The 27,210-nt window shown below is 39.0% G+C and overlaps 1 protein-coding gene across 3 annotated transcripts in view; it reads right to left on the minus strand.

The window, feature by feature from the left end:
* Positions 1-737: 737 nt before the first annotated feature.
* EFCC1 (EF-hand and coiled-coil domain containing 1) overlaps positions 738-27,210 on the minus strand; it is a 55,640-nt gene continuing 29,167 nt past the window's right edge. Inside the window, exons 3-8 of one of the 3 annotated variants that reach the window (XM_074913920.1) lie at positions 15,912-16,057; positions 12,379-12,511; positions 11,908-12,073; positions 5,305-5,463; positions 2,508-2,577; positions 738-1,450 (exon numbers count right to left, since the gene is read on the minus strand). In XM_074913920.1, coding sequence (XP_074770021.1) covers positions 1,317-1,450; positions 2,508-2,577; positions 5,305-5,463; positions 11,908-12,073; positions 12,379-12,511; positions 15,912-16,057 — 808 coding nt within the window. In that variant the 3' untranslated portion in view covers positions 738-1,316. Of the gene's footprint in view, positions 1,451-2,507; positions 2,578-5,304; positions 5,464-11,907; positions 12,074-12,378; positions 12,515-15,911; positions 16,058-27,210 lie in introns of all 3 variants that reach the window. The other 2 variants (XM_074913921.1, XM_074913922.1) reach the window with 2 other exon arrangements.

Here is a 27,210-nt window from a genome sequence, read left to right on the forward strand (position 1 = left end):
CTAAGTAACATATTATAATTTTGGATGGAGGTGTGTGTAAAATATACAGTGTATTACGAATAGAAAGGAATAGAAATCTTATTCCCCAGATTGCATTGTGGTATGGACCATATTCCTGTATGAAAACCATTTTCATGGGAAAAACTCATATATGCACAGTTCTGAATTGAATGCTATTTCATTGCTTGCATTATTTCAGGCAAATCATTTCACACTCTTAAAAGATTTACAGTGCATCTTTTTAATAACGTAAATTCAGCTGGATTGTTTAAGAAGTCTGCTTCTTTAGTTTTTGTGTTTGACAGTTGAACAAAACAGCAAAAGCATCTTGAAAGCAACCTATTTCTTTTTACTTTTGCCCCCAGGAATTATTTTATTGCTGATTAAAATGTGATGTGGCACCACGATTAGGCCCAGCATTTTACATTAATTTGTCTTCAAGTGGGGCCTAGTTTTGTGTCTCTACAGTTGCACTGAGGGAAATTAAATGAGAGAACAAAGTTGTCTCCTGCACGTGCCATTTGCTAACGTGACAACAGCAGCTGTTGCAACGTGAATTTTTCAACCCTCCCTTTCCCTGAGAGCCTGGCAACAATATTGCTTTGTACCTTTTCCAAGCAGTTAAATTTGCAGTTAAATTTAACATAAAGGCTATCATCAGGAGAGGCTGTTGCAGATTTCTAAGACATCTCTATAATTGCAAATATAAAATTCAGCAGAGTAATAACAATTCTCGATTCAGAGTTAAATAAGGTCAAAAATTGAATCACAAATACAGACACACACAAAGACATTTTATACATGAGCCCTTAAAACTTGCACTACTGCCATACACTCCTGTGTGTGTTTATAATGCAGGCATTTTGTCACTTTTAAGTTAGGAGGAGGTTTACCTGCCAGTGATAACATAGGTTGCCTTTTGCTTTTGAACTGAGCTACCACAAAAGCTAGAAACTGCCCAGCCAGGGTGTGACCAGGGCTCTAAATCTAAATAGGTCAGGTCAAGTGTATTTGGATTAGTTTTTATTTGGCTAACTGGTACAGTTACAGGGCCATGGTACAAGGATGGTTAGGCTTCCTTCAGAGACAGACGTTGCTAGGTAGTCCTCACGTTGTGTGGCGGCTTCGACGTTAGCTGAGGAACGGGCGCTCTCCCCAGAAGCACCATACCTTTGCTTTGATGCCTGAATTATTCTACTACTCTTGTCCATGGCTGGGTTCTGTTGAATTGGCCAAATCTTATTCGTTCATCATGTGCCTGAGTGAAGAGGGACTGTTGTTTGGCTGGTGGTGTGGGCTGTCCTTGGCACTGCTGCTCAGCACGAGATGACCAGGGGGTTAGACAGGGCCTGCCGGCTCTGTGCCTTCTCCAGAGGCTGGCTTTCCAAGAGTTCACAGGTTGTCAGCTCATGGTAAAGAGTATCTAGGACTTCAAATAGGTGGGCTTTGCCTTTAAAAAAAAAATAGTAAACATTATAATTTGATCAACAGAAAGTTGCACTTTAACAATCATAACACAAGCTCTTTTCTTCATAGGTGTCATTTCAAGTAATTATCATAAAATGTCTAAATTTTGAGACAAAATAACAAATTCCTGGCCCTATAAAAATGCAAGTGGAACTGTGTTTGAGGACTGTTTTCTCTACTGGTTCTCTTGTTTCATTCACTGCCCACTGAGTTTTCATATACTTGTGTGAACAAAGACTAGTTCACGTCACAATGAAAAGTTGCCAATCCAACCATTCACTTAAGCTTGTTAAAAAGGAAGAAGATGTTTGATTACAAGGGCTTAGGAAAGCTGCTGAAGTCATACCTCGCCTTTGACTACTGTCTGCCTCTTGAAAGCACCTCCAGCCATGTTCTTAGGCTTGGTACAGGATGTTCATTTTTTGAAGGTAAGTACAAATGCTGTGCTAATAGGAACAAAGTAATCAAATCTAAACCTCCAGGCTGTGATCCCTCTATGGTTCCTACAAAGGCAGCTCTAGCACACCAGACCATTGTCAAGGGAGAGGAGTTTGCAAGTTTAATTTTTCATAAGAGGAGCACGAAAGGCTATTATTAGAGGAGTGCGGGTTTGATCTGGTTTCTTTACAGAAATACTCTGTTTTGTAGATCCTGTGTTGCAGCAGAGGAATACAACAGGCAGCGGGATAGCAAGCCTGATAAATAGATGCCTTACATACTTGGTCATGTTTTCCATTTTCACATATCAATGAAGCCCCACAGACATTAGTGAAATACCGAATTGTTCCCCTAAGATGAAATTCTAATCGAATTGGGCTAAAAAAACCCCTGGATGTGTTCCTGTTTCTGATGTGTCACAGACTAGAAAGCATCACTTTCTATAGGTAATCTTCTTGCATAGTACTTCCTTCTTCCTATCCTGTTCTCCAGTACTTGAAATATTTTTTTCCTACTCATCTGTTCATTATCTATCTAGTGTTTTTTCCCCAAAAGGACACCTTTCATGCTTCTTGGTCTTTATATATGATTTATTTTCTTACCAGGTTGGGGGTCACGGCAGGATTCCAAAGTGCTCAGCAAGATTTTCCCCAAGGCTCGCTTAGATATGTTCTTTAAAAAACAAAATAATATTATGGCACAAATATCTCCTGCTCCAGTTTAAATGTATGCAACAAAATCTATATGCGGTGTATTTGCATTTGAAAATTAAAATAAAACTAAATCCTGGTAACACAAGACTTTATTTTTAAGCATTTTATCTTAGATACTGTTCAAATAATAGCAGTTTGTGGATGGCCACAGTTCCTTAATATGCCTGTAGAAGAAATAACACTTAATTCAGTGGAAAATACAGAATTTTCTAGAATGTGTGCCTAAACAAATCTAGATGGCAAGGTTTGTAAACAGGGCATGCATGACAAAAGCCTGTTCAGTCCTCTGCTAGACCTGTGTTGAAAGGTAAACGGACAGATTTTGTGGTGTAATGTCAGGAAGAGGCTTCTCAGACCCAGCTGTTCCAGGAATCACTGGGAACCATTTTGGGTATAAACAAATTAGAAGAGATTGTATGTGTCATAGGGCAAGTCCACTGTTAGTTATATGTTAAGATGTAATAAATGTTAGCCAAAGTGAGAGGATTGTAAAAACTACTTAGGATTTGAATGGTCTTTTTCAGTGGTGGTTTTATATTAGAACATTACATAATGTGTCTGGAAAAACAAACTCTCTTAATTTGCTATCAAGACACTAATTCATGCTTTCTGGGAGATGGTCTTGCAGTCAGTTTAATTAGCACTTAGAGTGCCTGTATCCGCAGGGACAGGCTGTTGTTAAAACTTCAAGAAGTGAAAATGGATGGAGGCTATTGTGGAAGAAAGACGATGTACCTCCCAGCAGCACAGGCAGCACTGGCCCTGCTGCCTGACAGTGGTCATCTGCCTTCTGTTTGTCTGCCCCAGTGGGAACTGGGGCATAGTGGAAAGCGGTCTGTGGCAGGCTGGGATTACACATGACCTCTGCAACACAGTGTGAGGTTTTCATAGTCCTAACAGGACATGCATTTGCCTTTGGACAGTCATTGCTTTGTGGTAGAGTCTGTTGCAAACGAGATGCTTGGGATAGTTAAAACATGAAAGTGAATATGCTGGGAAGTGACGCTTGAAACTATAGTTTCTGATGAATAAGTTTTCTTTTGTCTGAAGTATATCCCATCAGGGATTTAGGCGTTCCTTGCTAAACTCTACCGGGAATGCTGTAAATTACCTTGTCCTTTGACAGCAGTGTTGCTGTATTGGTGCTACGGGAGTTGACAGCACAGGGTGGCATGTTTCCAGCAATGATTAGCGTTAAGTGCTATTATCACTGAGACATGGCACCTTGTGTGATGGATTGTCTCCCAAGCAGAAATGATTTACAATAATACGACTGACCAGTGAATGACATGTTGAAGTCTTGACACAAAAGGTTATTATGCTTGTTGCCAGTTGTAGTCTTTACTAGTTTAATCCTTCACTGGATTATTATTGATGCATGTGTCAGACTCGCAATATGAAAGTAGAATTTCCCTGTCAAGTGCTAAAATAAGTTACCAAATTATGAGATATTGCACTTGGTGCCTAGAGTCATCAGTGGAACATGAGTGTACTTCAAACAAAGTAAAGTGATCATCTGAGGAAGCATTCTCATCTCACACAGATTAAGCAGAGTTTTGCTGAAAATTGAGAAGAACCCTCAGTCATTATCAAAGAAATTAGTTCCTAGCAGTCCAGTGTGGCTCCCAATGTACTCCGTGTTCTACAGATTATCCAATTTGCCTGTCTTTTGGCCAGCCCTTAACATTATCATTCCTGAGCAGGAGATTTAAATTTGTTTTCTGGAGGACTGAACTGCAATAAGGGCCATGTACTTCTGGAATGTTATTGCATCAGATTTTATAAATCCATGTTTGGATTATTAATTGGGTAAGAAACTTCTTACAAAAAATAGCTTATTGGTATATAGGAAGGGGGTTTATCCCTTTCATACTGACTCAGTGATGCTAGGATGCAGTTAAACAAAAGTCCTTTTCTAGAAGGAAAAATAATCTAGAAAGATTTTCTGATTGCTATCTGTGGGTGTGTATGCTGGGTCACGAGCCTTCTGCGTCACTGACAATGTAAATGTATCATCAGCATTTGGGTTAAAAGATTAACAATGTCTAAATTAATGACGCACTTGTGTCAGAAGATTAACGGCATCTAGATTAACGACGGCTAAAAGTGAAAGAATTTGTGTTCATTAGGGACGAAACAGATAAGAAGGGATTCTCTAAAATAACAAAGCAGAAGTTTGTCTACTGGCTTCATGCGGCTATTAAGCCTCGTTGAAAGTGCTGAAAGGAACTAGTTTTTGAAGTGAGCATGCGCTAGAGCAACACACGGATTTGCTGTTCTTTTTAGATTGTACAAGAGCATGTAAGGACCTGCTTTTCTAATAAACATCAGAGCTTGACTGTTAACCATATTGGTGTGTGTCTTGACTCTCAGCCTGCAAATAAGGGGGTTCCTGCTACAGCTATCAGTTTTGTATTCCTTATTTCCTCTAAATTTTTGTTTAGAGGATAATGAGGGCTTGGAAATATCTATATCCAAGGAGATCTCTAGGCTTCTTATAGAAAGTCAGCCTTAGGGGTCTAAAAGTTTTCTGCAATCACTGGGCAGTTCCCAGGGCAAACATATGAAAAAAAAGTGTCCTGGTGTAAAAGACTTTGTACTTAAAAGAAGGTAGGAACATCCTTTTTAGTTTGGAAAGGACACTATCAAAACCAGTTTTCAATCTCTGGACTGCTTTCTTGCATACCAAGTCTCGAAGTTGTTGAAGAAGCTGTAAAACATCCATGAGCTTTTCTTCCACCAGTGAGAGCCTAACTCTCTCAGTCTCCAACATCTGCAGCTCCATCTTCAACAACTCGGTCTCCTCCGCCTTTTGCTGCAGTTCACCTAGCAATGGGCCTTTCATCTGGACAATGACACAGGAAATTAAAAGCACTGGAGCTTTTCACTTTCTTGCCCAATAAGTACAAAACTAAGTTTTCCCCCTTATCTGGTAAATGTCAGCTCATTCCAGAAGATTATCTTGAAAGGAAGTAAATTTCTTTAACATACTACATAAAAGGAAGAATCAATAGCTGCTAGGAAATGCATGCTTCTTTCTTGCCAGAATGCCAGTTCATGCTACACTGGATGCAAGCAGATCGTTCAGAAATTTATAATACTAGCATTATATTTCAGTTTTCTAATCTTTTGCATTCCTCTATAAGGCATAACTAATTTGTGTGCCCTCACCAATATAATCACATCTTTGTCTTGCAACTCCTACGTATCAATCATCTATACATTCAGTGAAACAAGAAGGTAATTAGCTTTTTTTTTTTTTTTTCCCAGTATTTTGGTTAAAAAAACAGTGTCTTAAGGAAAAAAATTAAGAATTCTGGTTCTGCAAAATATTGGCATGTGTTCTTGGTGAAGCGTCAGTGTGCAGCTCAGCACAGAAAAGTCCAGATTCAACCAGACTTTTGAACACTACATAAATCCCGGACAGGACAGGTCTCCTCAGACCTGGACCCTCCAGAGCTGAGCTGATCTGTCAGTTGCCTCAGACCTCCCCGTGAAAAAAAATGTTCAGGATTTGAAATGTAGTTTTTGATTCACTGCAAAATATAAGTGACATATTTTGAACCAGAAAACTGACACACCATTTGCAAAAGTAAGTATCTCTGTCACACAGCCCTGTTGCAGACACATGGCCAAGTTGCTAAAAAGAGCCTGAACAGCATTCCTTGGAAAATATGTCACTTAAATACTAATTTTGGACCTTTGAGAGCACTGATAGATTTCAAGTTTGTTAATAAAAGTAAACTTATTTCACAATTCTTACTGTGCCCAGTATTCTGAAATGTTACCATTTGTTGTAATTTCTTGTTGAAAACACAATCTAAATATATTTATAAATATTACACTGAGAAGCAAAATTACGTGGGGTAAATGTTAAATTTGTTGGCTCTGTTAATGCCTTTTTATTGACATCTTTTATCTTTATTGCAGTTTTAAAAATAGCTGAGAGTTGAATTGGAAAAGCTGGAGGCCTTGATATGCACACTATTTAATAGATTTTCTTGTAGAAATTTGTATCCTTATGAACTTTAATAGATGGGAAGGAACTTAGTTCCCTGAAACCTAAGTCACAACAGAGTGAAAAAAGAAAACAACCCCTGATGGACACCGAGCCTTCTAGAAGGTCATTTTAGTTTCTGATGGTGCTAATAGCATGGATTAGTTGGCACTTATTCCCCCATCAGACGGAAGTCAGCCTGTTCCATTAGCTCTCTGTGAGCTTTGCCCTGTGAGGCACCCCAGATCCTGCAAGCTATACAACTGCAACAGAAGTTTGATCACTTAACCTGGTCCATCTGCCAAACAATTATTTCAGCATCCCTGTCTGAACGACTCTTTTAGATGAATACACTAACATTTTTCTGTATGGAGAGCCAACTTTGTTACCACCAGTGTGGCCGCAGTCTGACCGAGACATAACAAATTCTCTAGAGGCTGTGGGAGGTCTTCAATGAATTAAACATGTGGTTTCCTTTATTATATTGCAGATTGCCTCCACTTTGTAAATATTACCCAGCATAAATATGCACTAAACACATGAAGAGGTTATGTTCCAGTACATCTGAAGTAGTGTCATATCAAATAACTGAGAGGTAAAAGGTCACTATTTTAAAGTATAAAATAGACATTCCCAATATGCAATTAGACAGATGCTCATGGAATTTCATAACCGGTGCCCATCTATCCTGGTCCTGCACCCCTAACATCACTTATCTGCTGCTTTTAGCTTCTGCTTCAGTCACGCTGGCAAAACTGCCTTCTTGGAAAGCAGCACAGGGAGTCCTTGTGCTCTGCCGGGTGTTACTGAAGGGCTGCAGCTGGGCAGTGGACCCACATACAGACATGCATGGGACAAGCACAAACTCCTCTCCTTAGTATGCATGCCACTTGAGTTCTCCATAGCTCTCTCGTGTCATGACCAGCTGCTTAGTTTGTGTAGACAGCACAGGCACTATACTTAGCCAAGAGTGCCACAGTGATATTTGGAGATAGCATTTGTTGCTACTGCTGCTTCCTTTTTCCTCTTCATTTTGACTGCTCTTAAAAAGCCCTTTTTCTTGTATTCCCTATTCTGCAGCTAATAAACTGCTTTCCACAGCTGTTATCCTTTAACAGCCACCTTGTCATCTATAAGAATGCTAGTTTCCTGATACCTTTGTTTCATTTATATGTACAAGTATGCATTTTTTGTCTTCTTACTGTGCTTTAAGACAGGGCTCAGTGCACCATTAAAACATTCTCCCAAATTGTTTTCCCTGGCTAGCTTACATCTAGCATCTGTTGTTACCTTAGCATTTGCAATAAGATAATGACAATAGTTAAGCGTAAGCTATTTTTAAAACCTAGATACTGAGGAGGGATGTTCAGTAGTTAAGTCACAGGGCTCAGAGGAGTGGGTTTTGTTCTTAGCTCTGTCAAAGTCCCTCAGCAAAGCCTGATTTTGGATTTATGCCTTGTTTGTGAAATGGAAATCCTACCTTGCCAAACACCAGTTTTGAGAAGAAGTCAGGTGCTAATACCCAACCCTCTTGTCAAAGAAGGAGAACGTTTTGGGCAAAATCTGAGCTCTGGAATAGCATGTACAAGTACATCTAGGACAATGAATAATTAATATGCAAAAATCCCTTAGGAATGTATTGTATTTTCCACAGAAGTTCAGAAGGCTGTCGTACCAGAGCCATTTTTAAGCAATGAACCTGAGAAACACTTTCAAGACAGGAAGAAAACAGTAACAAAATGGCAGAATGAAGTGCCAAACTGTGCTGTGTAATTTATCTTTTAAATCATTTCACCCTCAGAGGACCAGAGTGTGGCAAATGGAGCACCAGTTTTTAAGAGAGGCTGCAGAGATGATCTGAGAAAAAGAAAAATGCCTTCAGAGTATCAGTAATTCTGTCAGGCAAATTGATAGGAACTGTAATGGAGGAGAGAATGGTGAATACATAGATGAACATAGTGAAGAATCTATTAGATTCCTTTGAAATGGTCTGTGAATATATACAAATAAGTTAATTCAGTTGATAGACTGTATTTCAAATTTGCAAAAAGGTTTTGATGAGATTCATCACCAAAGACTCAAAAAAAAAAAAATGTCCCTGCCAGAGAGCAGTAGTGCAGATCCTGCCATGGACTTAGGGCTGGTTAAAAGGTGGGGGCAGAGCACAGAGTGACAGACCAGGACTGCAGGTTTCACAGTGGAAGGGGATAATCCTCAGGGTCTCACAAGCAGCTGGGTTAAGGCCTGAGCTGTTCAGCATATTCATAAATTATTTTAAAAAAAAGTGAATGTCCAAATGTTTAAGTTTGCTCTCAATTCATTTTTTGGGAGTAATCAAAAGTAAAGCTGCCTGTGAAGAATTACAGCAGGAGTTTATGATATTTAAAAGCTATGGGCAATAAAAGATAGATGAAATTGTCAATAATGCAAAGTAAGACATGTTGTAAAGGTACACAATGTCATACGAATGCAGTGATGGTGACTGCCACGCAGGAAGGAGATCAGAAGGGTGTAATCTCCTGAACATAGCTCAGCAGTCAGCAGAGATCAGAAGCATGCATGCTAGGAGTTATTAGGAAAGGAACTAGGGACAAAACAGAAACTATGATTATGCCATGAATGACCTCTAAGAACATTTTCAGTTCTTCTCATTTGAAAAGGTTAATAGAGCTTGAAAAGCATATAGAAGAATAAAACAGAATAATAAAAGTAAGTAATGGTTTCTATAGCAAGAGAGCTGAGGCAGACTAGGAATGGTGATAACTGAGGCAGTATTTCTGGTAGTAAAAGTCTGTAAAATTATGAGGGAGAGATCATTTGCTGATTCCCAAGCACAAAAATGAGGTGACACTGGGTGATCAGGCAAGAGATGTAAAGCTAACAAAAACAAATCCTGAAAAGCTGTTTCTTTTTAACTACTATGTGAAAGTCCTTGACATGAGATACCAAAATTATCTCTAGCTGTAAAGGAAGGAAAGGTAAATTCATGGTAAATATCTCCAATACTGTCTATTAAACATGATACTCGCTGCAACATCTAGTTCAAGATGTGTCTGTCCCTGTGTATTGGCAACCAGATAAGGAAGGCCAAGAGGAAAATCCTCTGTACTGTTTCTCATCGATTTTCTCTAAGCAACTGCTGCTTGACATCAGGTGCGTGATATTAGGATGAACTTTTTATTTGTCCCTGTATGGCAGGTCATAAACTAATTGTCTTTTTAATTAAGCTGACAGTTTTCATGTAAGCTTTTTTAGAAAATAATTGACATTTCTTTGCAGCATTACACTTGGCAGCGTATAATTTTATTTTTAGAATTCACTCATGTTTTCTCCATCTATTTTCCCCAGGTCCTGACACCTTCATCACACTGTCTTCAGTAAGCTATTTTTAATTGTTCAGCAGAACTTTCTAGACATGACAAATTTCAGAACTCTCTTATCCCCTGGTTTTATAAGTCTTAAACCGAAGCAATTATTAATTGGTATTTGAGAGTGTTGCTCTTCACTTGCCTGCTGAGTTTGTTACTTGTTAGCTTTGTTGTTATTTGTCTACTTTCCAGCACTGAGCAGGTCCAAGCAGAAGTGTATAGGGCAGTGTATAAGGTAGTTTTGTCAGGTGATCAGAGAATGTGTTCTTGGTGGTTTATTTATTAAGCCAATATATATATTTGCAAGTTAGACGACAGAGAGCATTTCTCAGTCTTGCAATTTGCTTTGTGTTGATTACAGGAACAGTCACCTTTTTGAAAACAATTACTTATTACCTGTCTGTCTGTTTTGTAGCACCAAAAAACCACACTTATAACTGCACACAAGATATAAATGCTTGGCTAAATAAGAGAGTTTAAGAATAAATTTTTAACAGGCTCAAAATGATTCATCCTACTGATTTTAAATTCATGTCGCAGTGAGTTGGCACTATGTCTTATTCACCACCCTGCTTGTTTTTAAATCAAGATCAACAGATTCCATTTTTGTCCTTTTGTATTAATCTATTGATAATAGTACTTTTCTGAACTAGGTACACAGAACTAATATCCATCACCAGAGATTAAAAAGAAGGCAATATGATACTGCAGAAGAAGATGACTACTTCTGAATGAACAAAAAAGAAGAAAACTGGTACTACCTACAGGAAGGTATTTCCTTGCTGTAGGTACAAGAATAAATGTAGTTTTTTGCGTGGTCTGATGTTAAGCAGTATAAATGAAAGCTTTGTGTTGCTCTAAGAAGTATTACAGGAATAGTCATTGAATACTGCAAATTGTGTAAGACACAAGTATGATCTTTTTCTGTTTCTAGATTTTTTCCTTACAAGTAAACTCTTTTTGATTTAGTCAAGGGGGGCGATGATATGAAATAGTGATAAAAATCAAAGGATGGCAACATGTAAAGAAGTTGAATATTTTAGTATTTAAATAGTTTACAGATTAAGATAACCCTTCCAGAAATACTGAAATCTTTACTTTCCTTTTAAAGAAGGGATATAAAATGTGGAATGAGCACTAACTGAGCCTTATGACAAAACAGACCAAAGCAATGCATATGATGCACTATTTATGTTTCACGGAATGATTGCTACCATTTAAATCTATGCCCATCAATGGCTGAGGTTAGCAGTATTTAAACAGTGAGATCACATGGGATTACTAGGATTCTGCACTGGGGCTTTTAACTACTGTGGTTATAACCTCTGCTGAAAGAAAGCTAAACATGCTGCTAAGCCTGAGAACCATTTTAAAAAAAAAATTTAAATCTAAGCCCAGTCTAAGCCTGAGAACCCACCAGAGTAAACTGGATGATCTCCTCTGACAGATTCCAAAACAGTGAGCCCCTGCATCTCAGTCAGCTGGAGGGATTTCTTGAAAAGTTACTGTGTTCCCAGGGGAGCACAATGTCTTAGGACACGAGAAGCATTTCATCCACACCAAGGAACCACTGAAAGCTGCCCACAGTGACCCTATGGCTGACATGTGGCTCTTTGGTCTACAATGGTATCAGTCCCAAACATAGCATCAGCAAACATCTTAAATCATTTAAATAAAGGGTGGTATTTGAAGAGCCTGTGTCGTGCTGTGCCTGGTGTATGTCTCATCCTCCAGACAAATGGAGTTTCATGTAGGAACCATGCTAGAAATGTGGGTGTAACAGGAAAGCATGAGATTTGAGCTGACAAACTGAGAAACAGTAGCAACAGAGAGCGGAATGGTCAGAGTAAAATATAAATGTATATGTATATGCAGCTACTTGAAGATACATTAAGTCTTTCACACTCTGCTTGGCACCTGTTACCTCTTCCATATTCGCTTCCGTTTTTTTCACTTCATGCCCTTTAAACTCAAGCTGTTCAGTTAGCTGTGTGATTCTCTCTGTGAGCTCTGCAGGGGCTGTTTCATAGCCATCAGTATTGGTGGTGTCCAAGTAAGACATGAGCTTTTTCCGCATTTTTTCATCACATCTATAAATACATTAAAAAAAAAAAAAAAGTTAGCAAAACCTCATGATGAAGGTCTATGTCTGTAAAAGCTAATTTTTCTGCAAAAGTCTTGGCTGCACAAATCACAAATTAGTGTCCTCGCTGACACTGGTTAGGGCTAGGTGGGAACATCCAGCATGTTGTTTCCTATGGGCTGCAAAGGATGAGCAAAGGGGCCTGCTGATTTTTCTATATAGTATTACTGCTTCTTACTGAAGCCACACTGCCTTCAGGTCACGAAATAATCTTTGCAAAGGGCTCAAATAATGGTAATCTCAGAAACCTACCCGCTGCCACAGCAAGGGAGCTTGGCCAGTGTTGTCTTCCTGTGGTCCACCTGGGATGGCTGGTCTCCTGCCCACTTCTCCTCCTCTTCATCAGAGGCAGCCTGGCCCTCCACAGAGCGGAACAGCTGATCCTCTGCTCGAGAAACCAACAACCGCTCAGCAACAAAACAACCACCCCGATGTGCTGCAGCTCTGGCAATTCAAACCCCGGAGACTGAGACAGAAAGAAGTGAGGTTTTTAAAAACCCCAGTGGAGCACAATGCCGGGTCCTTCAGCAGCCATGGAAAGGGGCTTTAAGGGACCCTCAGAAAAGATCATTATTTTAAGAGTCTTGAATACTTCAGCACTCTCTTGCGGGAAACTTGTAGCTGTTTCACTCCTTGTCTTTAAGTAAATAGAATGTAAGTGTGAAGGATCACTGTGTAACTGGGGGGGCAACTACTGTTCATGTATACAGCTGAACACACACTTTTCAAGAGGAATAAGAAACCATTGTATGATGTAAGATTTTTTTGATAGTCATTGTACCAGCTGAACACATATTCAGAGTGCAGGAATTTGATATAAGTGTTCTCTAATTCATTCCCTTACTGTGTTTTGTAGGGACAGTGACTTTAATATATAAATGTAATATTAGATCCATAGCTATCTAATGTTTCATTATATCTTTTTTCACCCAAGCCTAATGTCTCCTCACATGCCAGATAAATTATAAATGAATGTCTACAATACAGTAAATATACACAGTAATATTTCAATACTCTTTCAGCTGTATCTTACAAAAGCTATTGCATTTAATGCCTTTTTATCACAAGAAGATATTTACCGGGACTTAGAGGATGATCGTGATGCCTGTAACTTACTGCAAGTCTTTTGATACATTGAGTACATGAAAAGCACTGGCCACATCTTTATTCTGAACATTTATTTTGAGCTGACATCAGGTTAAGCCAATGACAACATGATTTTAAATTTTATAATCATATCACTGTCAGTTAATTAAACAGGTTTAATGAAGACTAACAGACTGATCGAGTCAAATGCTATTTCTTCAAATACTGAAACATTTGGCCAACAAGTGTATATTTAGTTCATTCAGCACAGGAAAGGGGGTTCAAAGGGATGAATCACCCAGCAGAGACTCTCAGGTAAATGAATTGCTGTCTCTTTTCAAGGGCACAAGCACCTGCAGTTTAAGCTAAAATGCTATTTTCTGTTGATGCTATTAGAAGGGTTTCCATGTAGCACCCGGCCCGTACCAGCAGCAGCGAGCGGTGGCTCGCACCCCTGTGCCCGGCAGATCCCCTTTGGTGGGTGGCCATGCACACCTCTGCAGGAGCCCTTTGCTGCCCCACTGCCAGCCAACAGCATTTTAATCCCCTCTCGGATCTATTTCCAGCAACAAAGGAAAAATGACCTTGATTTTTTTTTTTAATTTTCTTTTGGTTAACAGTCAGCATACATATGTTACTGCAATTTTCATTCCAGTAGCATTCAGTGTGCCTAATTTATAGGTTATCATGTTCAATAATTTATTGCTTAAGCAGGAACAAAGCTTAGTTGCATGGAATATTGCTCTTTAATTAGAGAATGAACGTTTACATTTTTATGGCAATCCTTATACTGTACAGACTAATTTTTAGCAGCACTTTCTTTCTGTGAGGCTGTGTGCTGCCAAAATAACAAAAAAAGACTTTCTGTTTTCAATCTGTGATACATTAGTAGTGAACTTTTCTCCCAACATTTATTTTCTTGCCACAAGAGTTCAAAGGGATAACGATCAGAGTTTACAACTGCTGTGGCAGCCATGAGAACTGATTGCCCAGCACTATGGATGCCTTGCAGAGCTTCAAACTACTGTGTTGAATTCAGTAAATTATTGCTGCTGCTGGCATAGCAAACACTCAAGTTTTTAAAAATGGAAGAAAAACCATGTGAATCTCAAGATGTCTTCATGTTATGGTATCTAAGGCACTTGTAATGATTTTTTTTGTTCACACCCCCCCCTAGGAATGTCCTCTGCACTGACCGAATGTGTGTGCAAAAGAGACTATGTTTACATCCCCCTTGTTAGGTTATGATTAGGAGAACTGGAAACCAGAGAGGAAAAGCAAAATTTCTTACTCATCTCTCTTAGCATAAAGCAAATATTTTATTAAAAATCTTCTACTAAGCTAATATCTTAATTTTTTTTTTTCTTTCACTAGAAACATACATCACTTTATTATTGTGATATTAGTTTTTAAACTAGCTAATGTAGAATAACTTAGCCAATTCCATTGATGGAAGTGCTCCTCTGATCTAAGAAATTAATATTTATTCCAGTATATATATATAAATATGCATCTAGATTTATTAATCTATTATATCTACATTTATCCCAGATGTTCACACACTTCTTTATATTTGTTCAACTTTCTGAGTTATCTTTCTTTTCTAACTAATCATTTTTCCTGATAGAACACTTTTTCACATTTTTAAATCTTGAAAAATGTGTAGTGTAGCTTAGACATAAAAACTGTCTTTAAGTGTCTGATTTGATAAATATATTTGTAAAAGCAGGTTTATTTTATAAGTCTAACCACATGGAGAACATGCTACAATGTTAATTGTATTTGCATGTCATTATTTTTCAAATTCTGAGTAGCTGCTTGCCAGCTCCATTCAATGCATATCTAAAATCATTTTTTGTCACTACATACAGGTCTCCAGACTGCAGTAAAGATGCCGTGTTACTTACAGTTTATGTCATATAAGTGCTTTTGCCACCTTTGAACTAAATGTGTCCAAAAAAATAAATCACTGCAGGTAAGCCAAACTTTCCAAACTTTGTATTTGCTGTCTACCTGTCACGTAAAGCACTACCAGGGGTGGGGGAAGATGTTTGGCTTCTAAGATGTCTATCAGAAATGTGCCTCATCATTACAACAGCTAAACGACTCCCCCCAAATTACCATCTCTTTGAGAACCCTTGGAACTGTCTGCGTCATTGACAGTGAGAGCCAGCCTTGGCAAACCCAGTGATTTTAGAACTTTCAAAGAACGCTCCATGCAGTCCCATGGAAGTCACAAGCCTGCAATGTTATGGCAGTAGTTAGTGCTACCTGCGCAAAACAGGTTGGACCTTTTCAGAGTTACTGGAGCAGCCAGGATGTTTCCAAAGAGTGTGACTGTACAGAATATTAACTGCAAATAGTTTCCTTGGAAATTATTTTAGCTAAAGTTCTGAGGTTTTATTTATAAAGAAATGAAAACGTCATACTTTTAAGCCAGGAAAAGGTTTTGGTGAGGTGAGTCATATGGAAAAAAGCAGTTTTAAATCATAGCTCTAAATGATACATTCAGTCTTTTATTAAACATAAAATTATGTGGGGAGGGAGAAGTAGAAAGCTGGGATATTACCTTTTATTTAGGTCTAGGATTTCAAGATTCATTAGGATTGGTTTGCAGCTTTTGTGGTTTAATATGCTTTTCTGCTGAGGATCTTACAAATCAGTGAGGAAATGAAGCAGCTGGGCACTGGGTTTATTACCGTTCTCGGAAATCCCAGTTCCGCCAGTGGGAGACCGTCGATCTTGCTGCACAGCAGACAGGCAGTATCTTCCATCTGGCAAGGCTGCTCCATCCTTCTGCCCTGGGCTGCTTCCTGAGGGCAGCTGGAATCTCACCGTTTCTGACCTGCAAAAGAAGGGCAAGGTAAAGTGGCCTTGTAGGAAATTTGACAAACCAAGATAAGTGCGCACAGCACAGTACATGAATGGCTTCGATTGAATTGCTATAGAAGAACAGGGGTATCTACCTTCAGTGCCTGTAAAATCAAACCTCCAAGGGCTGCATTTTGTTGCTTCACCAAGAATCAAAGAAAGGTGGATTTCAGCTGTTCCTTAGGTAATAAGAACTAAACATTATTTACAGCTTTTAATTCAGGTCAAAGACATCCAGAAACTAGATACGGGAACAGCCTACTCTGGCCATAAGCTCTCCCTTCTCCAGTGACAGTGATATGGCAGTGTGTGCTTCATTTTTACCCTGGGCACCCCAACACCATAGCTGGGGTGGCAAGTCTTGCATCTGGCCACTTGAACTGGCACTCAGAAACATCACGCTGTTTTGAGCTAAGTCTTCCAAGTACTGGAGATGAAGCAGTGTCAGAGACCGAAAAGTCAAAAAGAAAGATATATAAACAGAGTGACACATCTGAAAACCAGTGAGTTATAGGTAAGAAGCATCTCAGCAATAAGCTTCTGAATTGCTGACAATCTCATTTGAAATTATTTTTCTGAGTGGAATGTAGAGGATATTACATCTATGTGTTTTAAAGGAAACAGCTTTCCAGGGATGGTACACAGATCATATAACTGATGAATATGAGTCCTTAAACTTGCCAAGAAAATATATTTTGAAAAAAGTAATTTAATTCAATGAAGGACAATGATTGTTCAGACTGAGGAATTTATAGTTACCTACATGTACGGCACTGGGGGAGTACCTCCAAGGAAATTCAGGGTAGCACATTAGAGGAAAAATCCAGACTATGTTTACATGTAGTTGAGTTGAAAATGTTCTAACCCAATCAAGAGAAGACCCAAGCATGTAAGACAGTACGAGTCATTTGGTGTAGTAACATGGGAACTTTTACTATACATGAAACAAAATCTAACCAATCTAGTAACATGGATTTATTTTCTCACAATCTAATAAAATATTACATTTTGGAAAGAATGGGAATGAAATGTGAAATGACCATCATGATGAGTCCATTGGAGTTACTACTCCCTTTTTATTGGAATTCATTTGGTTTGGTTCAGTTTGGTTCTCCTGCCTGACTTTTCACAGGGATGTAGTGAAAGACGTATCGCTATTTTAGAAGAAATACAATGTAAGTATGCAATATGGTTGACAAAGAAAATTAACTGAGACACTCCTATTTATATGCAAAATAGTGAATAGGGACTATGAAATTGAAAGGCTACACATAATACTGAATTTATTTTAGGAGTCTTGTTTTTCCACACAACATACATAATATTTAATTACACAAAATGTTACTGAAATCAGAGCTATGAAGGATTTAAGAAATCAGACTCTTATAATGTAGTAAGAAACTCATAGTTACACTGGATAAATGGAAATTTGGCATATCAGTCCACACATGTAAGGTTTATACCAAATGTTCTGCAAGGTAGGAATAAGCTACCTCTCAGGTATGGAGCTAACTGAACAGCAAGTCCAGTCCATTGCAAGCCTGTGTGCATTACATGTGTATGTTGTGTAATGTAATAGATATTTCCTATAGAGTATATTTCCATTACTTCCTTTTGTACTGTTTAGAAAACACTTTACTTTCAACAGTTATATAGAGGATATTTTCCTATTTAGACCGTGTAATAACAGGGTTATACTTTTCCCAGTAGGAGCTGTCATGTAGTTCACAAAGAATTTATACGCAGAAGAAAGCAAACCAAATTCAGGGGTTTTATAGTAAATTAAGTTCCCTACAAATTCTTCCTAAGATTAGTTTGGCTCTGGTAAATATTGAATATTCCTTGTACTTAGCACATTAAATAGTCATCAACAAAAAGTGAGAGTTAAAACACTTAGCAAATTGCTCCTACTAAAACAAGTTGTATAACGTGATCTTTTTGTACAAATCTTCTAAATACTTCCTGCCTGTAAATTCAGCTACTGCTAGAAACAGGACTTTAGATGTAGTAATAGAAAAGCTGATGCCAAGTTAGAGATAAGTATTGCAGAGAGCTTTTGTTTAAACTAACACAGGTGCTGTCAGTTCCTGAAGAACCACACCAATATTCATTCCCTTTGTTGCTTGTGAAAGCATATGATCATGAATTTAACAACAACAACAAAAGTCAGTATTTAAAAATATCTGTAGGGACAGAAGCTGAGGTAAACCATGCTTAGTAACCAGCACTTATTCTACCCCCTCGAGTAGAACCGACTGCATAAAAAGTAATGACATATTTCATTTACAATTTACGGTATTATTTAGCTTAGCAACAATTGGATTTCCTGTAAAGCCAAGGGAAATAGTGGTCTCTGGAATGGAGCCTGGCCAGTCATTTAGCTTCATTAGCTCTGGAAAAAATAATTATGAAGTAGTGCACAAATGAAAAGTACTGTAAGCTTGGGCATTCAAAATAGGGGCTCCTGGAGGCATCACAGAGGTTCAGTGTTCTGGACAGTTATTGTGGGATATAGTAGTATTTCCTTTCACAAGACTGTATATATTTTATCTTTCTGAAATGTGCTAATTTCCTTCATTTTAAGACAAATATTTTGGGGTCTGGTACTCAGTAAGAGCCTTTTATAATTTCTTGAGGACTATAGCTGGTATTGTTCTCTAGCTTAGAACTGCAGTATAATTCAGATCCGTTTGGATTTCAGAGACTTCTAGACTTAGTTCACATAATACAGAGATGTTGACATTTCAGTGAATATTCATTGTAGTCTCAAAGTTGGTTAAGATTTTATTCCATGAAACATTATGAATATTCAAGTATCATGAAAATCTTTTCCAGCAAAAGTGGGTCAACGCTCTGATGTTTAATGGGAGATCTGCTGGTGGCATCAACTTCTTAGCTCTTATATCTTGCAGTCCAAGGAAAATGAAGAAGGTGGTGGAAAAAACAATCTTTCCCATATAATTCAGGATTTGAATAGCAGACTTCCTCTACTTAGATGAGATTCAAGACAGACCTAAAAAGTAGCTTTCACTTCTCTGTAGTTCTTGTAAGGGAACTTCTAATTAGTTGATGAAATACAAAGTATAAACTCTGATTATTCTACAGTAATTTTCTTGAGAGAACTTCATCAGCTCTGTCTTAATGTGGAGAAATTAAGGGAGCCATACAGATGGCATATTTTGTTAGGTCTGTCTGCCCAATATATTGATTAAAGACAGCCATGTCTGTCTGCTCCAGAGATGTTCATCTGGGAAACTAGAAAGAAATATAAGTTTTCAGCTAGGGTTTTCAGACCCACGTGCTCCAGAATTTAAATCTTGGTCCTGGCAAGGCTCTACCGTTTGCATCATATTCTATTATGCTTTAGATTCCCCGACAGAAGAAATATAGCAAAATTAGTCTACCTTATACCTAACTAAAAAGGCAACACAGATTAAGATACAGCCTTAATTTCTAGAACCAAGTGTGGAAATTATTTCCAGGTGTTTAGGAATGGGGCAGATTTTAAATGTGCATGAAGGAACATGTGGCCAGACAATCCAGAATTTCAGAGCTTGTCCATGCCAGTTAAAAATGAAGAAAAAAAGCAAACAGCAACAGGAGTAGATACGAAAATAAGAATAATAAAATACAAAACCAAAAACAAACAAGAGATTTTTAATTTGATCAGCTAATAATAATGTCAAGGACCCGTTGGAAATAACAAAACTGGAAAATTGTTGTTTTGGTATGTCTTGGCTTCTATAGGCTTCCAGAGGAGGGATGTATAAACACAGTTGGTTTCCATTCAAGTCATTCAAAACCAGTTTAAGGCAATAATCTGCCAAGTTTGGTGCCAAAGATTGATCAGGAGGCAGAGCTGGAGATCTTTTTGGCTATGCAGAAATTGTGAGGAGGGGAAGGAGACTGCTAATACTGTTTGTGTAGCTGCAAGGGTAAACCTACCGTTCCATTAAATTATAACTGGAAACCAAACATGACATGGATTGAAGAAGGTTTCAGTGAGAAATGTTGCACAGAACTAGAAGAATAGCATTATTAAGGAGACAAATGAATTTTTGCTATCTATTGGAAGAAAGGGGCTGTTTTCTTCTTTTGATTTTTTGCCATTGATCTTACATTCACTTCGGAGGATATTTCAAATTTCTGACTGGATTTTCTTTGTTTTTTAGTCTTTAAAGCAGATGCAACTGAACAGTACTGAAGGTTTACTTTCTTAGGGTTGCTTCAAGCTCCTTAGTTCCCATTGTTAAAGTACACAGTTTTTCATCCTTGTTCCCAAGAGAGGTGGTGGAGGCATGAATAGAGTCGTGGTGGTGTTCTTTGGTAGCAGAACAATGGAACACCATGATCTCCTGATTTCTCATCATGAGATTTAACCACTAGGTCATTTTTTCATATCTGGGAGCTTTTTATTTTCTTCAATGCCAAATCTGTACTCTCAATTTTCAAGTGGCAGAGGCTTTGGGATTTAAAGCAGAGCATAACGAAAGAGGCCAACCGGTATGTTTTCACTGTCATGGTAAATGCTAAAAGGAGGAATCTTCGCTCATTCTTAAACATAGGTTTAATTCTTTTCTCATTAGTATTCATACAGCATCAAACGGGTCTTCAAAAATGAGAAGATGACTGAATAAACAGCACGTTTGTTTAGGGCAAAGATCAGAGGGGAAAGTAGTGCTGAAGGTGCCTGGGAAGCGTTTGTGTATGGTGCGGTGTGTCAAGGCTTCCATGGAGACAGGCACACAGTCCACATACATTTTCAAGTCTTTGTACTGAGGATAATGGGCAGCTCGAGAGAGGGAAAATTGAAGATGGGAGAGTTTGCAAAGTACTGGACCTTAAAGTAATGTCCATGACTAATTGGCTTTTAATTGGCTCTCCTGTTATTGTTATGGAAACCTTTAACTGCAGCAAAAAGCACATGCTTCTGGTGCTAGACAAATCTTTAATTTAAATAATTCCTGAGTAATCATAAAATAACTCTGAGGAGTTATTTAGCTTCGCATTTACAGATGTTTAACTAGTCTCTTTTAGAGACTTATTTGGCACAGATCAAACAGCTGTGAGAGTATCTACATTTTCCCTAAGTATAGTTACACAAACTAGGCTACACTTTATTGTAAAAGTCTATGACTTATGTTTTTTAACCAAACTGAAGTGTGATTTTTTTTGTACTGTCTTACCCAAACTATCAGAGTTCAGGGAATCAGAAAGGTTTCAGCTTTGGCTTATCCCCTACAGGGAATTACAGAGTTTAGAAAGTATGCATATTTTTTATTTATTTATGGCTTTTCAGTTAATGTTCAGATCAAAGATGTTTTCACACTGGAGCTGAATGTGCGTGTAGGTTTTCTCAATACATCTGTCTTTGGGTGGTGCTGTAAGCTGTGAATCATTCTCCAACAGAAATTGTCTGAACGAACTTTCTGTGATTGATGCAGATTTTAAATTTCTTAATCTCAGGTTTTAAATATCTTGAGCTGTAAAGCATTAAATATAAATTTTTAAAAGTATGAATTTTTAGTAGCTATAATAGAGATGAGTAAATATCCTGGGTTTATACTGAAATAAGGAGAAGTTTGTAGTTAAAGAGCCTCTGTAATACTGGTTACAGTTCTGAGAGTTTTCCTGTTATTGGCTGATGATTTTAATCACCATCCTCTAGAAAAAAAAAAATGCTGATGGCAATGTGTTTTCTTGCAGAATCTTTCCGACTTTCTGCACATAGTATATAAACAGGCAAATCTTGCAATGGTGCCATCACACGTAGCAGAGAGCAGCAGTTACGCCTTGCTGTCCTGCAGTGCTCTTCCTATGGTGATTTCAAGCATTTTTGAGACAACACAAACCTTGGTGCAGACAGAGCGAAATTACAGAATAGAAATGTGCCTTTTATTGTCCACACTGTCCCATTCCAAAGAGCAACTTCTGTAAGATCAGGCTGTTTGGGGGAAATTGTTCTTCAGAAATTAGCTACTCTTAGTACAGGTTGTTACTGTTCATTTGTCAGCTGCTTGCTTGTTACCCACTTCTTAAAATCTGTGATCAGATTATAAAAATGTATTTCCTGGGTGGTACATTGATGTTCCTGACATTTTTGATTCTTAAAGATTTAGATGTAAATATCTTCCTTTGCATATTGCTTTTCCATGTCATTTGGGTGGCATTTTCTCACCATTTCTCTGATTTCTTGGGCTGATCTTTTAGGTTGCAGGTAAGCGAGAATAACAGAAGTAAATGAATTTCTAAAAGGCCTTGTTATCTCCTTTATCTGGAGCACTGACTGTTTTTAAGCGTTTTGAAGTGCTGAACATGCTCCAGTCTGTAACCACGAAGAAATATATAAAACATTGCCAACAGCTGTGACTCTCTGTTTATGCGGGGCAAGCTGGCACTAGCAGCCAAGAATGGGGACAGGAAGATTTTCCCTTTTGCACGCTCAGTGCTCTTCCTGACAGGAGCACTAGCACAGGGACTGGTGGCTTTGACATCTAGGAAAGACCAGAGGAGCTTTTTAGGCCTGAAGGAGTAGTTCAAAATAAATTTTGAAGAAAAACTCCCTCTGTCCTCAAACCTTGCTCCACTTCTGCATCTTCTCATACCTGACCCTATATGATCCGAGTTGTGCAAGTGCTTGTGCTGCTATGAACTGGACTTATGAAATGAGGTTTGTTTAAAATCTCTCATCCCTCTCTTATTTTTGTAGAGAAGTTTAAAATTGGGATCAGTGCATAGCCTTAAGAGCTGCATTTTTGAGGGGATGGCAAAATGCAGGGGTGTGACAGGAGCAGGCAGGTGGAGGAATCTTTGGTTGTGTTTTACTGCTGGTGGAAACATGCGATTGAATTACACCCTGGATAGGTACAGTGAGAATGAGAATTACAGCAACAGCAGACTTGCCCATGGAGAAAGGGATTGGTGTAGAGATAAAGGGACAAAAGATAAAATATGCAGAAAAAAAGTGCTTAAGGGCCAAACATACTCCCTGATAAAATTTGGGATGCTATCCAAGTTCTTGAAATCTTGCCTCCTATCAGTAAATGTTTGTGAAAACCATCCACAAATTAGTTTCTCCTCCCTCCCCCCCCGCAGGTCCATGCGGAGGATGATAAATTAGTGTGCTGTCACTTGCTCAGTTAACTCGGAGCAGAAATCTATGTAGAGAATGTAGAGAATCTGACCCTGTTGGTGGAAAACACATGTCACGATGATGCTACCTGATACAAATTCTTGTGTTTTAAGTGTATTTGATTTTTTTAAGGTTCTCAACTTACAAGATGTCAGGAGGTTGTCTTAACCCCTGGAGCACATGGATTACAATATAGTTATTATTTGTAAAATCGCAGTCTGTTTTTCCTGTGTGACCTTTGCCTCATTCAGGGCAGGGGATGAATGATCTCTGTGGATGGACAACAACTTTAGAAAGAAGGAAACTTCTGCCAAGAGGTTCCTTTCTCATATACTGCAGAAGCTAAAAGTAGCAAGTCAGGTGAGACACACAGGAACAGAATGGATAGTGTCCTTGTTAACGCAACTAAATGCTCCTTTGAGGAAGTAGTTTCTACTCCTTTCTCTGCCAGAAACCCTGCATAATGCTAGGCAAATTACTTTAGTTAGGCTTTCTACACATAATTACTGTGACATGTGTACAGATAATAATTGAGTCCTGATTTTTCTTTTGGCATGGAATTTGAAATTATGGGGCACGAGATCTGCAGCTGAAGCATGGGATCATGGAAGTTATGATTTATGTGGTTTGCTCTGAAATACTCAGTACTGTGAACAGTGAGGTAAGTCAGGGGCGGCACCTAAAATTTGCATAAAATCTTGAACGTAATCTTTCTAGTCTGGTATATTATCCTGGGATGAAGAGGATACTGAAAACATAATCATTCATTTTCAATGTAACATTTAAGGCCACATTTATAATTAAGATCAATATTAGTACATCAAGCAAAACCCACCTCAGTACAAAATCTGTTCTCTTATGCATGGATACACACAGTCATACATAAATAAATTTCTTACAAATAAATGGCTAAGGAAGCTGAATTAAAACTGCATGGGCAGGTTTCATTCTGTGACTTACAGAATACATTCCTTTCAGCTCTGAAATGAAGCTCAAGATCCAGAGTCTCACTGTTTGGTGTTTTCCTTAACTTTTTTGGCCTTGAAACTTTAGTTTACCATTATTAATAAAATATTAGTCATTTGGGCTGTTCCATGGAAGATGACATTTGATAATTAGGCTAAAAAAATGAGGTAATTGCTTTTTCTAAATCCTGTACCTAGCAAGGGATTATCTTGCATGGCAGTAGTTCTTGAGTATATATCCTTGATGAACCAAACTGCTTTTTGCTCTGTGTGGGGTATTTTATGGTTAATAGTCACTGCACTATCCAGGAGAAGCATACTTCACTTCGGAATTATGTCATTCAGATATTCCTGCCCCTTGATGAGTTCTTTTGTAACAAAATAAAGGAAATGATTTCCAGATGTTGTTCCACTGGAATAAAGAACTCTGTTGCCACACCCTGCTAGCTAGAAATTCAGCTATTTGCACTGAAAGTCTAGAGTGCAGATGCACACAATGCAGACCTAAATAAATCTGGAAAAGTTTAAGTATCACTTGCTCTTGATTGAACTATTACCACAAAAGCTATTTGCTAAAGCTCGTGGAAGATTTCTTGGAAGTCTGAATTAAAAACCTTGGTTCAACTTTTCTCCTAGTCATGGAAATGGCAGTCATAGATCCATTACTCTCTATTCTTATCTGTTACACTGCTCTGCTCTTGAGCTTCCCTTCCTTCCATATCGGAACAATTGCTTTGATTTAGTATAACTGAAATTTGTGTTAAGCTGGCAATGTCAGAATTATTCTAAAAGTCCACAAGACCTAACAGAGTGTATGTGGACTTGGAACTAGACACCACACTAATGCTAAGCAGCACATCAGTCTTTGTCTTAAGGTATAGCTGAAAGACCAGAAGAGCTTTATTCAATGTACTGACCTACTGACTAACTGTTGGTTAAGTAACAGCATTTGCCTGCAACACTAATATGGCTAAACCTTTCCAGCCAGAGAGCTTCCTTGGCTGACCTTCCTAATAGGCCATGTGTGTAATTCAGAGTACCTGGCTATGGGCAGGTGAGTTAAGAAGACTTCTGACGGGCTTCACACGGTGCCATAACTAACAGCTCTTTCCCAGCTACAGCAGAAGAGAGGCTGATGGTATTGCAGTGGCCAGGAGCCAGCCTGCTGGCTGCTGCTTCAGCACTTGGGGCTGTGCCAGGCTGAAGTATCTTTCCACAAGATACTTTACGTCTTGTGGTGTTCTTCCTCGGGTCAGCATTCCCCAACCCCACTCTAGGACAGGACGTAGATCCTTCTGCCTGGAGTTTGCTGAAGACTCTGTACTGGCAATATGTTCCAAGTCCCTTTCAGACAAGCAGTGCAAACAATTTACTTCTCCAGCTTATCAGGAAATGTGGGTCTGAACTGAGGCTGAGGATCATGTGAGAACAAGTTCTCACTCAAGACCATGCTTTTGCCAAGAGAGGTTGGACCAAATGATCCTCACGGTCCCTTCCAACTTGGTATTCTATGATTTCCAGCCCTCTTGGCTTCTAGTCAGGCAGTGAGTCCCATTGGCAAAACCTCTCTCTGGACATCTTTTGAGATCTCCTTTTTTTTTTTTTTTCACACAGAATCATCTAGGTTGGAAAGGACCCTGAAGATCATCTAGTCCAACCGTTCTCCTAGCACAGTTCCCACCTACAGCATATCCTTAAGCTCTAAATCGACCCTACTCTTGAACACCTCCAGGGATGGGGCTCCACCACCTCCCTGGGCAGCCCATTCCAACGCCCAACAACCCGTTCTGTAAATAAATGCTTCCTAACATCTAGTCTGAACTTTCCCTGGCGCAACTTGAGGCCATTCCCTCTTGTCCTGTTGCTTTCTGCTAGGCTAAAGAGGCTCAAACCCAGCTCTCTGCAGCTCCCTTTCAGGTAGTTGTAGGGGGTGATGAGGTCTCCCCTCAGCCTCCTCTTCTCCAGACTAAACAATCCCAGTTCCCTCAGCTGCTCCTCACAGGACATGTGTTCCAGACCCTTGACCAGCTTTGTAGCCCTTCTCTGGACATGTTCGAGTAACTCTATGTCCTTTTTGTACTGAGGGGCTCAAAACTGAACCCAGTCACCAAGGTGCGGCCTCACCAGCGCCAAGTACAGGGCCAAGATCACTTCCCTGTCCCTGCTGGCCACACTAATCCTGATATAAGCCAGGATGCCATTGGCCTTCTTGGCCACCTGAGCACACTGCTGTCTCCTGTTCAGCCGGCTGTCAATCAATACTCCCAGGTCCCTCTCTGACTGGCAGCTCTCCAGCGACTCCTCCCCAAGCCTGTAGCGCTGCTGGGGGTTGCTGTGGCCCAAGGGCAGCCCCCGGCATTTGGCCTGATTGAAGCTCATGCAGTTGGTCTCAGCCCATCGCTCCAGTCTATCCAGATCTCTCTTCAGAGCCTCCCTACGCTCGAGCAGATCAACACTTCCTAACACTTTTAGCCCAGCACATAAGGAATAGCAACAGAGCCATGCGAAAACAAACACACACACACATCCCCTCTAACCACATATGCATGAGTTATGTCTATGTATTCTCCTAAGTCTATCTGTCCTTCCTGATCTACAAACTTTTGATTTTAGAATTCTCTCTCTCCTGGTATCCCGACTTGTATTTTACAGAAAGATGCTTGAAAGCCCACAACCAAAAAACAGTAACTAAAATACCACAAAATTCTAAAATACTGATAGCTATAGCCAAGATACTTGATATAAGGCATATAAGCCAGAAAAAGTAGAGTAGCAGAGCTGTGGCCCTGTAATTTCCTTCTGACGTTGCCTGTATAACAAACGAACTCCCTCATGTATTCCTTCACGTAGATGTGTGCTGTTTAATCCCAAGTAATTCTTCTGTTATCTCCGGCATGCTAGAGTGTATGTCAGTAAAGATCAGATGTCAAGTGATCCTCTCAATGTCTCCTAGATAAAGAAAAGTGTTCTTCCTAAACAGAGTCGGGGAGTACTTATCAACAGGGTGGAGATCCTACTGAATTCAACTCA

The sequence above is a fragment of the Athene noctua genome, chromosome 10, assembly GCF_965140245.1.
Source record: "Athene noctua chromosome 10, bAthNoc1.hap1.1, whole genome shotgun sequence".
NCBI classification, from domain to species: Eukaryota; Metazoa; Chordata; class Aves; order Strigiformes; family Strigidae; genus Athene; species Athene noctua.